This window comes from Thalia democratica, chromosome 7, assembly GCF_965202585.1.
Source record: "Thalia democratica chromosome 7, ktThaDemo2.hap1.1, whole genome shotgun sequence".
NCBI classification, from domain to species: domain Eukaryota; kingdom Metazoa; phylum Chordata; class Thaliacea; order Salpida; family Salpidae; genus Thalia; species Thalia democratica.
In genome coordinates, this window is record NC_139171.1 from 39,114,995 (window position 1) to 39,129,953 (window position 14,959).

Here is a 14,959-nt window from a genome sequence, read left to right on the forward strand (position 1 = left end):
AACTGCGTAGAAGAAATCAACTTGGATGTAGCATAAGTAGTCAAAGAATTAAATTTAAATGGTAAGGTAAATAAACTACGTCAACAAACAGCTTTCATAAAAGTTAAAGACCACAAACATAACTTAATTTTTCTGAATGTAGGTTGATTAGTACGATGAAATCAGATAGAGGAATTAGTGGCAAAGCATACTTAATAAATTATACGATAATATAAAATCAAAAATTAACTTAGTTAAGTGGGAGAACTCCTCTGAGGTCATTGATTTGTTTAATAAGATGCAATAATAAAAAAGCTTTTTTTTTTTGAAATTTGGTATCGATAAATTTTACCCTTCGATCACAAAAAGTGAACTAAACAACGCATTTAGATTTGCAGACAGCTTTATCAAAACAAGTCGGCAGGTATAACGAACATTAATACACTCTTCTATGAGTGTCCTATCCTACTATTACGGTACGGAATAGTTTAAGAAACATGACTTAGTCTATTTCGACGTACCTATGGGTAGTGATTAAACATTCATTTCGATTGATGCTTTAAACTACTGGGTAAACATTAAACCAATAAGAAGATATTTAATAACTTTAAAAACAATTACACTGAGGCACTAATTGCAAGCGGTCGTGACAAACTTAAATTTTATGGTAAAATGACTTAAATTGTAATAAAAAGATCAACAGACCCAGATAAAAAAATTTATAATCCACTGTTTTTTATTTCTGTCAAAACTAATATCGGAAAGAAGTTTTTGGAAGTTGTTTGCTTGCGTTTTCCTAAAAACAAAAAAGTGCATAAGATTTTTAATATGAGTATGATCAAAATTTTATGTAGCTGCTTTTCTAAGATTAAAAAACAAAATTAGTTCTCACAATAAAAATAATTTATAAAGAACGAGTAAAACGGATAAAATAAATAATTGAAGAACTAAATTCAATTGCTTATTCAATGGTTTGATTCAAACAGTTTCATTCAAAACAAGATAGCAACAGGGTAAGAACAGTATTCTCAGGAAACCTCAGACAACAACCCGGCCTAAATTCGCTACATCAAATGTTATCGAGCTTTCTGAAATTAAATGGAAAGTGTTACATATAATCAACAGCTTAGTACAAAAAAACAGAAAACTATTTCATTTGTAACCTTGATATAATGGCCATTACCAAAGCAGATACAGTAAAAAAAACATAAGAAAAGAACTGCAATGTGCCCATATTTTAGGTCTTATCATTTCTATTTTGTCAAGTATTTACATATTGCTGTACCTATTCAAACTATCTTAAGTTTTTTTATTTCTCATTAGGCAATTTTATACTTTATTATACACTTTGGACAAATGTTTGTACTCAGTTTTTTATTAAGTATTGTTAAGTTAAAAAAAACGTTTTTGATTAATTTTCCTTAAACTTATTTTGATGGTTGGTAATATGACTAATTAATAACTAACTACTTTCTTATTCTTTGATTACTTCTTTAATTGCTCTTACTATATATTTGTGTGTTTCTTCATGTTTTTTTTTTTACTTTTAAGCTCTAATGATAGGTTCATATAGGTAACACATTCTTAGCTCAGTAACAATTTGTTGAAAAAACATATGTAAAATTTTGTTATATTTTAAAAAAACACCAAAAAAAAATTATACTGAATAAGTAAGTTCTTACATATCAATTTGAAAAATAAAAAGGAAGTTCATAAAAAACTAAAAAATTGCTGACAAATTAATTTACGAACTTTTTTTTTTAATTTTCAAGTAGTAACAACAATGTTCGAATTTTGAGTAGTGATTTACGAAGTCCGGTTCTAAATAACTAAAAAAATGTTTAGTCCTTTAATTGTAGAAACAAAGCCTGATCATTTTTAAAGTTACTAATCACATTGAATTTGTAGTTTAAAATCGCATGTAAAAGTACCAGCTCTAAGCTAACCAAAAAAATCAACTACTATCAAATTATCAGTGTTATCAAACTAAAAATGTACCAAGTTAAAATATACCGATTTAAAAACGATATAAGTTATAAAAGCTTTTTTTTTGAATTGTATTTGAAACATAAAAGTTTAAAATGTTTTAGTAAAAACATGCTAAAACGAACGCGAGTTATAATTTAGAAATCTAGAAACGTTAGATTTAAAAAGTATATTAAATTAATTGACTTATATAGCACGTTGTTTTCTTCTTTTTATGACACACAAGTTTTTTTTCGGTATTTCATTTTTGTAATCTTTTAAATTCTAACATTAATTAATTATTTTCAAACCGATCAACTGTTGTATAATAATTTCTACACTAATATTATAGTATAGTAATGTGCAATAAATAAAAGTAAAACTTAAACTTAAATAAAAGTTTAAATAAAGAAAAGTTAAAATTATCCGGACCGGACGAATCTTGATTAAAAAAAGATCTTGTCAGTGGATTACTGATGTTAAGTATATAGGTTTTTATTTTATTAATATAATCTTCACATAACAATTTATTTTTTTAATATTTATTATGACAAATAAGCTATCATATAAATTAAAAGCATTATACATTTCTATTAAAAATTATACAGCGACAGAAATTAATGAAATTCTTCTAATATTTACAGTCTAGGTAAGAATCTGCGTTAAAGCAATTAATAACTTAGATTTAAGCTGAGTTAGTGAAATATAGTTGTAATTCTATACTTATTCTTTTAATTGTATTTTTTGGTCTTTGAAACTATACAAGTGATTTAGTATTTTATACTAAAAATGTTTATGATGTTTATTTTACAAATAAAAATATTTGCTTCACAGAGAGCACAATATAGTCTTACTATTTACTGCATATTTTTGGCGGGAAGGTTGGGATAAAATCTTCCTTTGCAGATTAGAACTATTAGAAATACAATTCTATAATGGATCGAAATGAATTGGGTAACCAAGAAAATACCTTTGCTTGTAAAGTAAATCAAAGGTTAGTTAAAGTTTTTTAAAATATCGTGATATCTTTGTATATATATTTTTCTATTATGTTAGAAAAACAAAACTCACTTTTACCTCTACAACAATAAATGTCTTTATGATATTTACTAGACATGTAAAAATAAACTAAAAATTTAGATATACTTATGCCAAAACTAAAAAAAGTGATTCATATCACATCTTCTTTATTTTATAAGGTTTTATTAAAAAGTCCAGAATCAGTTCTATGATATACTTCATTTAGTTTATTTTTAATGATACATTAATTTTCAGGTAGTGATTTTTATTTTGTCACTACTACAAAGAACTTCAGTATTTAATTAATAAGTATAAAAGTTAATTATTATTGAGCTTGAATAACCAGGTAATATTAAGAATAAAACAGGGTTAAGAACACTCAGGTAACTCAGAATAACATAAGCTAGCTTGAATTTTTCAAATAACTCAGGCTAGAGTAGTTTGAAATTATTTTAAAAAAGGTAAACTATTTTAAAACTTTTTTTAAACTCAGGCTAGTTTTGATATAATTTAAAAATCCTAAGGTTAGTTTTTATAATTTTAAGTGTTAATCTTGTTATGTTTAAAGTTGTTATAAAGTCATTTATTACTATTTTAGTGTTTTTTAGTATTTAAACTTGTACATCAATATTCTCCCCATTTTACTTTAAACTTCCTGTATACTCTTGATAGTTTGATGTAACTAAGGCTGTGTTTTTGCTTCAAGGAGTGGTAACCTTTTAACTTAAGGCCATAGGGGGGTAAACCATGTTTTTTACAAGTTTATCTAATTTTATAGAGTTTTTTCTAAGCTTCAAGATGTTTTTATCGTTTTAAAAAATTCAAATTATTTTTTGAGATTAACCAGTCAAAGTCGGGCCGCATAATAGGTTCCCTATCGGAAGGGAAAACCAAAACAGCAAAAAAAGACTATTTCATTTAAAATCTATCTCCTCCTACATTTTTCAAGCAATCTTCTTCAAACTTTCACAGTCTAATCTTTATACAATGAGAAGAAAACGTTACTTAGGAATTAAAATAAAAATTTGTAAAATATATTTTTTTTGATAAAAAAACACTTTTTTTTTTTAATTTTTGTGATAAAATTTTTATTTTTTCAAATTATTATAATTCTAAAGTAAAGTTTTTTCCTTTTATTATAAAGAATGTTTCCTGAAAATTTAAAGAAGATTGCTTGAAAAATGAAGGACATAGATTTTTAGTGGATTTTAAAATTTCCAATAAAATTGACCCCGAAAAATTTGCAGTCCATACGCTTATATTGGAAAATTTTAACAAAAAATTAAATATCCCAAAAGTAAAATTATATTTTTGAATTCTATAAAAACTGGCTTGTAGTTTGTAGTTAAAGGTTTCATATAAAAGCCAAAGTTAAATTTTGTAAAAAAAAATGTTGGACCCCCCTATGGCCTTAAAGCAATAACTTTTTTAGTCATCTGGTTGAATGTGTCTGCCTAATGTATATAACACACTAGATTTAATATACATGTAGTGTAGCCATTTTACTTAAAAAACCCAAAAAAAAAAACTTTGAATTTCAAAGTTTTGTCTGAAAAACTTGGAATTTTAAACAAAACTAATTCAAATTTTGATGTTTTATAAAATAATGAACTTAAGCTTAAATAAGTAATAACTGATATAAACAATACTTGAAAATTTTTTAGTCAGAATATTTAATATTAAACCACACATTTAAAGTAGCATTACAACATCATTTTGATATTTTTGTTCTATTAAAACCATCTTTTACCTTTAATCTATATTTTACCAAAAGGGATAAAAACTTTTACTTTAATAAGTATAGAAAAATGTCTGAAAACCAACTAGAGTTTATAAAAAACCAAATACCATATTGTACATGTAAAATTGTACTAAAAAAGAAGTTATTTAGTTGTAAATCAACTAACATCAAAAGAATCCTAAATAAGTAAAATAAATTATACAGTCTCATGTTTGTGAATTTTTATTTAAACTTATTTGAAAAATATCATTTAATTTTATAACTAAAAGTAGGTCGAGGATGGACCAGATAAACTTTATAATAGGCTAGATCAAGGCCATATGTTACCCAATCCCAGCATTAAAAAATTAAAAATATTTTTCAATCCAAATTCTTATTAAACTTAATTTCTCTGATTTTTAAATTTTTTTGAGAAAGCAGAAATTTTTCTTTTCACTCTTTAATCATTTTTATAATAACATTTTCTATTTAGTTAATAATTACTGATTATTATTTTAAGTCAAATTACAGTTTTAAACTTGATAAATTTAAAGATATAGTGTAAAAGATTTTTTTTATAGCTTAATAAAGTACAAAGTTTTATTAAACTGGCTAATTAGGTATAGAAATTTAAGTAAAACATCAAAATTTAATATGAACAAACAGTCTGATTAACAGGGTTTACAAAAAACCTGGAGTTTGAGAAGTTTTTAACAAACCTGGAATTTTGAAGACAAAAATAACTAAAAAACCTGAAATTTAAACAACTTTTACATGTTTAGTATTGACACAGTTAAATTTCGATTTGACACAAAAAAACTATCATATAGATAAAAAATTTTTTGATATCATCAAAAAATTAAAAAAAAAAAAACAATTAAAGTTGCTTTACAGTATCTTTTTGATGTTGTTATACTATATGACACAGTTTTTTACCTTAAACTTAGTTTAAACTGAAAATAGACCCTAAAACGTGTAACTTTAAAAATCTGGAAGAAATTTTGAAAACCTGAAGAAAATTGCAAAAAAATACTTGGCAACCCTGTTTTAGTACTTTTTATGAAATATTAGCTCTTAAATGAAAATTATTAAGCAGTTATGCTTATTTTAAATGATTCAAAAAAAGAATAGTTTGTTATCAAGTTAGGCATAATCAAACAAAAGTTACACTTGACTAGAAGTTATTTACAAAATGTGCATATCTGATTATTAATTAAATACATTACATAGTTAATATTTAAACATGAAAACTTTAAGTTATAAAAATGAAATCATAAAAAAAAAGTTTAAAAAATATCCAAGTATATTTAAACTTATTGAATGACAAATATTTAATTTTTTTTCAAATCTTGAATTTCTTTTTTTTGCTATTTTAGTTGTAACTCTGTAAAGAAAATTGTTTAAAACTTAAATGAAAAAATCTACCTTGTTCTTACTTATGCTTTTTTAGCTTTTTTTTAAACAAGATTTCGTTAACTATGTTACATTAGTAGAGCTTTGAATTCAACAATTTGTTAACAACTGCAAAAATTAATAAAAATATTACCATCTTGTTTAATAATTACAGTTTAAAAGCTTTTAAATAACTTAGTTGATATTTTTGTGTATAAATATTGTTATAATTAAACAATATTGTTAAAATTCAGTACCTGTTTTAGAAAATATAAATGTTGAACACATTATGCTTCACTCTAGTATACTTTTTAAAAAAGTTTTGTTAATATTTTAAAACTGATAGACAAAATTTTATAAAAACAATATTTAAAATACTAGTACAGACATAGTAAAAATCTATAAAACTGTTGTTCTTTAGTTTTTAAACTTCAAAAAGGCTTTAATATAGAGTTCCAGTGAAGTAAAAATAAGTTTCTATATATTAAATTTAAATTTTGTTCAATTATGTTTTTTAGAGCCGTGTTTGAAATCAATAGTTTTGAGTTGTTTTTGTATAAAGGTACTTAATAAAATTTATATAGAACTTCACCCATTGTTGTTTCTTATACATGATTTTAAAGTTGATAATACAAGTTAATTATTAGTACATTTATTTGAAAGCTGTTTAAGTGAATAAATTCTCCTAAACTAATAAATAGTAAGTAAATTTTAAATGTAAAAAGGTTATTAGTTTATTCAATGTAAATAACATAGGATTATTGTAAGTATATTTTATCAATATTTTGCTTTAATTTGATTTTTGTTGCTACAAAAACTCATATTAAGTACACATGAACAATATGAGAGGAGTTAGACTTATCTAAAACTTTATAAATTTTTATGATACTAACTTGAATTTTTTATTACAAACTAAAGGTTATTTCAAGTTTTTTTTCAAGACAAGTTTTTTTTACAATTCTGTCTGGATAAATTAAAAAAACTTCTCAAGTTTAATATGATTTGTATTTACTGGTTTTAAAATAATATCTCTAGTAAAAATGATTTATTTTCAAGAAATTAATTAATCATAACCTTTGATTTATACATCTAACTACACCAACGGTGTCACTTGTTTTTTTACACTTTTATATGCTTCTTTATTATTTTCATAAAAATAATATCAGCTCATTTTTACAGACATGAAAATGATCGCACACTCAGTGAGTACTACAAGATAGAGGAAAAATTTCATCTCAAACAAAACGTGCCAATACACAGGCGCAGTAGGTTTCAAATTTATCAAGCTGAGTATGTTATTGATACCAAGGGAAAGAAGGCGAACAGGATGTATGAAATAATGTTCAACGGTATGGTTGGGAACAAAGTGCAAAAACTAACGGGCTGGGTAAATAAGTGTGATCTCATTAACCCAGTTTTGAGAAAAATGTTTAAAATATCTCGCTGTAGTGGCATCAAGCCTCAAGTTATCGTTGGCAAGAGATACAATGCTGGTATAGATGAAATAGAGTATTTGGTTAAACTGAAAAATACAAAATCTAAACCTCACTGGTACCCTGAATGGAAAATGATGGCCTTCTACCATCAAGTTGTTGAGCCGTACAATGACAAACATAAAGGTGATTCTGAAGAGGAAAAAGAGTACGAAGTGGAAAAAATTGTGGACAAAAAGTTAGATGCTTTTAACAATGTCCACTATTTTGTAAAGTGGTTAGGATATAGCTCAAGCGAAAACAGTTGGGAACCTCTTGAAAATCTTCAAACTTCAACAATACTTATAAAGCAGTTTGAGAACTCTCTTCAGAATTCAAAAATAAATTTAAGTTCAAATGATACAATTTACATAAGCGACAGTGATGACTGTTTAATTGTACAAGATGACGAAATTAATACAAATGGTCAATTTAAGTGTGAAAGTGAAAGAGCTGATATACAGAATAAAGGCTCTATTAAGTCAAATTCAAAACATAAACCTATTAAATTACCTAGTGAAAAAAATAATGTAAAAACTACAAGTTCTCAATCTCAAAGATCACCTGAACTAGTTAACTTAGTGAAACTAGTATCTGGTATTGAAGGTGTAAAAAGTTATGATAGTAATTTTATAGCTTTAACTCAAAAAGATAAAGGTTTAAAAAAGAAGTTATCTGGAAATTGTCCAATTGTTAACAACAGTCAAAGTAAAAAGTCTAAACTTGATGAAATAACAAAAAGTTTAGAAAAAAATAAAAACATGTCAACTTTTGATAAAAGTAAAGATAAAAATTCCTCACTAAAAGCTTATGGTAATAGTTCTTCACAAGTTACCAATAAAAATATATTTAGTTTGATGGAAGATGAAAATGACACTTCTTCAAAAAATCATCAACCTGAAAATAATTGCAATAAAAACTTTCCAACAACCTTAAGTAATGATTTAAGTATTTCAAAGGTTAAAAACCATCATAAAAACACAAGTGACCTTCAACAACTACATATAGTAAAACTTGTTAAACCACAGTATGACAAAGCTATCATTCGTGGTGGCTTCACTGATGGAGTTAGCAAAGTTTTGTTAATCGAAAATCCGGAAACAAGGAAGCTTTTTAAAATGTCTTATGCAGAAGCGCAACTTTTATATCCTACAGACTTCAATCAATTCTTCATGAGCAGAAAATTGTTACCATTTTAATTGAGAGTTCGAGACGGACTCTTTTTCATCTTAGTACCTCTAATAACATTGTTCATTATACAGACTACAGAGATATGTTAGTTTTTTAAATAAAGTAGCAATTAGTACTATGAAAATTTTTAGTTTTTAACAGCTAATTACTTTTTTATAAGTGTTATGAAGTTTAAAATTACAACCTAGTTGACACTTGCAAAGCCTGAACTAATTTGATTTTAGTACATTATTTTCCTTAATCATACAGTTTGTTACTTCTTAATGATAAGCATTTTTCTAATTACTTTTTTTTTAACAATCATGATCTAAGAAATTAAATGATTGCGTTCATAAACTTTTATATGGATGAAGTTAGTAGATCTTTTGTTATTAAATGTGTTCAGGATTTTTAAAATTTATCATATTTATAATACAATCTTGTTAAGAATTAATTCGTGTTTTTAAAGTATACTTAAATCTAAAAGTCAAATTCTAAACATTATTTATTATAATTCTTAGTATTGAAATTACTAAAATAAAATTAGTATTAATTTTTTTAATATTTTGTAAATTTTTCAAAACAATCATTTGATTATTTTATTTACTCGATGCAGTAGAAAAATGTACAAAGATTAACTGTATACTGTACAGATTTGAGCGGTATATTAATATATAAATTTGGTCTCATAATTCTTAGTAAATTTGTTTTATAGCTTTTCAATACAAGAATAAGATAGTAAAGTTATATTCTAAATATATATTTCAATTTTAAACCACAAACTAAGCTTTTAAGTTGGAGTCAGTTTACAAAAGATTTCCAAAAATTTAAAATCTGTTTTAAACTTTTCATTGCTGTATAATTTTATATTTTTGTTTTGTAAACTAAAAAAGTACTTTTTTAAATGCTTACTTAAAACTTGTTTTATTGTTTGTTAAAACTATTTTATTTAATCATTTTTTTAATTAAAATAATTAAGTCTAGATGTATAATTTGCGTTAAATTATTTTTACACATAAATAAAAAAATTTCAAATTAAATTATAAAAAAAAATATTATAAGAAGTTTTTTTTTAATTTAATTAAAGAACTTTTGTTTTTTCATTATAAATCAAAAAGCAAAGCTTAATTTACTTAAAATTAACTATCTTGTTTTTATTAAGTAATGATAACTATATATAAGTTAAGTAAAACGCAACAAACAAATTTTTCTGTTCTGACTTTTTGATCAAGTACATATTTTTCTCTACCAAAATGGCACTCCTACTTTTTTACTTTTTCAGTTCATTTATGATTCTTAAAAATTTAATTAACCTAAGCGCATTTACAAGATCAATACTTTTGAATATGGCGAAGAAACGTGCAAGCACAGCGTCCTCCTCCGTTCCCTCGAAAAAACCCAAGGACTCTCCTGAAAAGGCCGCAGCGGAAAAAGCGGGCGGCGATGCGCCGAAAACGAAAGCTTTGAAGCTCCATTCCGCCGGCGGAGCGGCCAGCAACCTTAAAATAACTTCCTGGAACGTCAACGGCGTGCGCGCCAACATCAAAAAGAACGGCTTCGATTGGCTGCTGGAAGACGACGCGGACGTCATCTGCCTCCAGGAGACCAAGTGCGCCACCAAAGACCTTCCGGCGGAAATCAAGAAGCAGGAGAGGTACAAGTACTACTGGAACGAGGCGAAGAACAAGAAGGGGTACAGCGGGGTGGCCGTCCTGTGCAAGGAGGAGCCCATCGCGTGCCAGGAGGGGATCGGCAAAGAGGAGCACGGGGAGGAAGGCAGGACGCTGACCCTGGAGTTCGAGAAGTACTACCTCGTCAACTCGTACGTGCCCAACTCGCAGCGCGGCCTGGCAAGGCTGGACTACCGGCAGCAGTGGGACAGGGACATGCTGGAGTACATCATCGGCTTGGACGAGAAGAAGCCGGTGGTTCTGTGCGGCGACCTCAACGTCTCGCACCTGGAAATCGACCTGGCCAACCCGAAGTCGAACCGGAAGAACGCGGGTTTCACGCAGCAGGAGAGGGACGGGATGACATCGATGCTGGAGGCGGGGTTCGTCGACTCGTTCCGGCACCTGTACCCCGACGAAACGGGCGCGTACACTTGGTGGAGCAACATGCGCAACTCGAGGGCGAGGAACATCGGCTGGCGGCTGGACTACTTCATCGTGAGCGGCAAGATGAAGGAGGGAATTTGCGACAGCGTGATCCGAGCCAACGTGATGGGGAGCGACCACTGCCCGATCACTTTGTACGCCTCGTTGTGAGAACAATGTTATGTGACTCGTTCGATAGAATCTTCAAGTGTTTGACTTTTATTCAAATTGAAATTTTTTCTAGTAATTGTAGTTTGTTTTTAATTTTAGGATATTTCTTTAATAGTTTAATTTTCTAGTGGTTCAAAAATACTGTCAAAAAAATGCTTATTATAAATGTTATATAAATAGAAGCATTTAGTATATTAAACCTGTTAGTTAATAAATGTTTTCATTTGTTCATTAACTTAATTTTTTTAATGACATTCGTAATTAAAGTTGTAACAAGTACAGTTTTTGATTAATAATTTAAATATTAATATTTTATAATCTTATTTCTAAACAAATCCGAAATAGGTCTAATAGATAATTAATCGTTATAACTAAATAGAATAATTATTTGTTTAAGGTAATTTTAAAATAAATACTCATAAACATTAGTATAATAACATGTCTTTTTTAACTTAAACCTTAGTATTTTAAAAAAATAAACAAAATAATTCAATTTTTCCTTTCCTAACATTAGTTTAGTTCTACCTCTTTTACCATTTTATCTTAAAGAAAAGGAAGTGAAATCAATTGATCCAGTAATAAACGAAAAAAGTAAAGTTTGCTTCTGTCTTTTTGCTTTTAAAAATAACTGTTTTATATAATATAATGCTCAAACCGAAAAACAGGCTTTTTAAGTTGATTTAATGTATAATTTTATCACGATATCCACTTTTAATCTAAATTTTCTAATAAGCTATTTGAAATCTTTAAATATAAAGCTGTAAATTTGTAACAAGTGGTTTTCAGAGAATGTTGATAAGATTAACATTAGGTTATTTTAAAGCTCTGTTTTTAGCAGGATTCGTTTTTTAGTGTTGTAATTAGATAAAATGAAATAAGTTTTTATAGAATCTAGAACTGGGCCGTTCTACTGTTGGTTTTAGTCACCTGTTGGAAGTAAAATTTAATATTCATAGATTTATTTTTTAATTTCTTTGAAATAGTTTCAATTTATAAATGCCTGTACATAATAAGTACTAAACGTTCTGTTATTACAGAGTTATAAGGCTGTTAAAACTACTATTTGTACCATATAAGTGTAACAGTGTTAAAAATAAATAACTCAAATTAAGTTCACAACTTAATTTTACCAGCTTCCTTTTATTGAGAGTTAACAAAACTTACTAGGCACTAAACCTAATATTTTAAAGGCTAAAGATTAAGAAGCAAATGTTGAATTAAACAGTAACTCATGGGTATAACTAAACAATCACACTTAGTGTTGATGTTGAACACAATTTTAAAATTAAATGCGCATTTATCTCTTATACCTTTGTAACTTGACTATTTTAGACAACTTGCTTCCAAGCTTAATACATTACTTTAAGTTATACACGTTGTTCAAACTCTTGTAGGTCTTCAGTACGCTTATAATTAAGTTAAAAACAAATTATTTAAGAAGTTAGCAGGCACTTTCTAGTCCAGGACCGCAGTTAAAACTGCAAATAAAAATTGCAATTTTGAGAGACATCATTAAGCTTATTAAATTAAGACAGTTTATTAAACGTATGTTTATACCCTATGTAGTACATCTTTTTTTATAGAATATACTATATTTAATTGACACTTAAATATGTAGAAAAAATAGGTAGGGCTAAAAACCAGTCTTGTACTGCTAATTATAATTCCATTGTTAAATTTCCGCGTTATCATTAGTACTTAAAACAATTCTTGCGTATTTATTTATTTAAATATTTGCAGACTAAAAAAACGGCTTAGTGCCTTTACTAAGTAGCACAAGTTAATTAATTTTTTCCGTATTAAAAACTATTAAGCAGGGGATTAATAAATAACTACTTTATATAAGGAAGATCCTTTTATTATAAATGTTTTAGTATTTCGTTTTTTTGATCTTATAACTCCCTGCTTCTATTAGATAGCTAATAAACTTACTTGCATTTACGGTATAAGTTAATGACTTAACAGTACTGAAGTTACTACCTGTCAACTAGGTACGAGCTTTGAACACAGCGCAGAAGTTCGTACCCAACCGAAAGTGTGTACCTAGGGAATTTTTTTTACCTACATTAAACCTTATAAATAACATGTTTAAAGACACTTAACTTTAAAAATGACTATTAAAGCGAAGTCCCAAAAAAAACTTTTACCGTAACTACCAAACATTCTATTTAGAATATAGAAGTCTTGAATATTTATTTGATATATTTCTTTATGCAATTATCTATTTATTTTTATTCAATCAACCAAGTTTTTTTAGTCTATATTGTTTTTTCGTGTACGTTTAAAATTTACATAGTACATTATATAGTTTATTGAACGACAAAAAAACACTCAAAATATTTTGTCCTAGGACCTGGAGCACGAAAAAAACCTTTCGTTTATCGAGTCGCACATCATGGATACTTTACCGAGTAATATTAGTTTCTGACTTTAACAAGTGACACTTTTTAGTATTGTTTAAGTTGTTAAGCATGTTGTTTTGATATTACTGCCTTGGAATAATTCAAGTTTTTGAAACTAAAATTATTAAACTCTAAATACTTGACATAAGAAAGTCTAAATAAAACTTTTAAAGTAAAACTTTAAGAAGACCATTAAAATGTATTTCATTTTATTAAAGTTTTAAAGATATGATTTATTTTTCAAAAGTAATTTATGTTCATTTTATTGCAATCAGTTAAAAAAAAAACAAGAAGAAGTTTTTTTTATAGTTCCATAATAAAGCGAGAAAAATTAATAAATTTACAGTTTTTTAAAATAACTTAGTAAGTCTAAGTACTTATAAAGTTTGATTTAGTTCACCAGTTGCTATTGTAAGAAATAAGTTATTTTCTTAACTAAGAAAAAATACTAATCTGTTATTTTTACATTTAAAAACCTAAGAAATAGATTTTTTAATAGCTTTAAAATGTTGTCCAGGGACTTTAATCAAAACTAAAATCAAATTAAAGCATTTTTCTGGAAAAAATTAACTAAAACATAGCTTTGTTCAGCGGGCCACATATTTTTCTTTTGCGGGCCGCATCCTAATCAAAAACAAACGTGCTCGCGGACCGCAGACTTACCCTTTGCAAGCCGCAGTTTTCCGACCCCTGTCATAGAATGAACTTTTAGGCGTTTCAACATCAAATATTTATAGTTTCACTAAGTAAGTACTAAGATATGTTTTGGTCATACCCGCTAAGTTTCACTAAGTATTTACACACTCGTGGGCTAAACAACATCTAAAATAAATGCTTGCCTGCGGGCCGCGGTTTGCTTATCCCTAAAATACACATATAGTTCATATACCATTATATTGATAAAGTATTATAACTAATTTATGTTTTTAAAATCCTAAAACGAGTCTTACACTTTTTTATTGGCAAAATTTAGTTGTTTTTATATTTTTACATGCCAGTAATCTTTTAAATGACACACTGTTTAGAAACAGTATGTAATTAAAACTAGCTGTGTTTAATTCTAAATGTATCTATCAGAAAATTACTAATATATTTTAATGCAGTCTTTTATCAACAACAGAAATGATTAACCATGTTAAAATATTCTTCTTTTAATAAAAAAATTGTTAGTATAAAAAACTTTGTTTCGATAATTAATGCAAAGCGTATCACAATAAACGTTATTCAATTTAGCAATAACAATTTTGTTTAATTTAAAGCACTAGGTTTAATAATTTAGTTAAAATAAAAAGTAACATCATTTTAAATTATTTTTATGTAATTAGGTGTAATGGGATTTATACCTCAAATGTTTAGCATTAATAATTAACAAAGTACAAAAAATTGTTAAAACAGACTTGTTTTAATGAATATATTTAAGGCTTATTGATTAAGTTTTTGATTAATTTTAAACTGATAAAATGTTCTTTTATTTTATATTTTAGTTTTTTTCTTTTTCATTATTAAAACTAGGCCTACACAGTGCTTTCTATTATGTGTCTACGATATTTTCCAAAACTGCCTTATCTTTTT

The 14,959-nt window shown here is 26.9% G+C and overlaps 2 protein-coding genes across 3 annotated transcripts; both read left to right on the forward strand.

The window, feature by feature from the left end:
* The first annotated feature begins 2,812 nt into the window (after positions 1 to 2,812).
* LOC145840623 (uncharacterized) lies at positions 2,813 to 9,569 on the forward strand. 2 transcript variants are annotated; one of them, XM_082947938.1, is made up of 2 exons: positions 2,813 to 2,938; positions 7,256 to 9,569. In XM_082947938.1, the coding sequence occupies exons 1-2, from the start codon at positions 2,880 to 2,882 to the stop codon at positions 8,745 to 8,747; spliced, it is 1,551 nt and encodes a 516-aa protein (XP_082804064.1). In that variant the 5' UTR covers positions 2,813 to 2,879; the 3' UTR covers positions 8,748 to 9,569. The 2 variants fall into 2 exon arrangements, with proteins under 2 accessions (XP_082804064.1, XP_082804065.1); XM_082947939.1 differs by lacking the exon at positions 2,813 to 2,938 and adding an exon at positions 6,659 to 6,776.
* A 495-nt stretch (positions 9,570 to 10,064) lies between these two features.
* Positions 10,065 to 11,113, forward strand: LOC145841357 (exodeoxyribonuclease-like). Its single transcript, XM_082948718.1, has one exon. The coding sequence runs from the start codon at positions 10,065 to 10,067 to the stop codon at positions 10,983 to 10,985; it is 921 nt and encodes a 306-aa protein (XP_082804844.1). The 3' UTR covers positions 10,986 to 11,113.
* Positions 11,114 to 14,959: the final 3,846 nt, after the last annotated feature.

Excerpts from the sequence above, each read along its gene's own strand:
- LOC145840623 (XM_082947938.1), top strand. The coding sequence starts at position 2,880 with ATGGATCGAAATGAATTGGGTAACCAAGAAAATACCTTTGCTTGTAAA. Across the intron at positions 2,939-7,255 it reads GCTTGTAAAGTAAATCAAAG|ACATGAAAATGATCGCACAC; the intron begins GTTAGTTAAAGT and ends TCATTTTTACAG.
- LOC145841357 (XM_082948718.1), top strand. The coding sequence starts at position 10,065 with ATGGCGAAGAAACGTGCAAGCACAGCGTCCTCCTCCGTTCCCTCGAAA.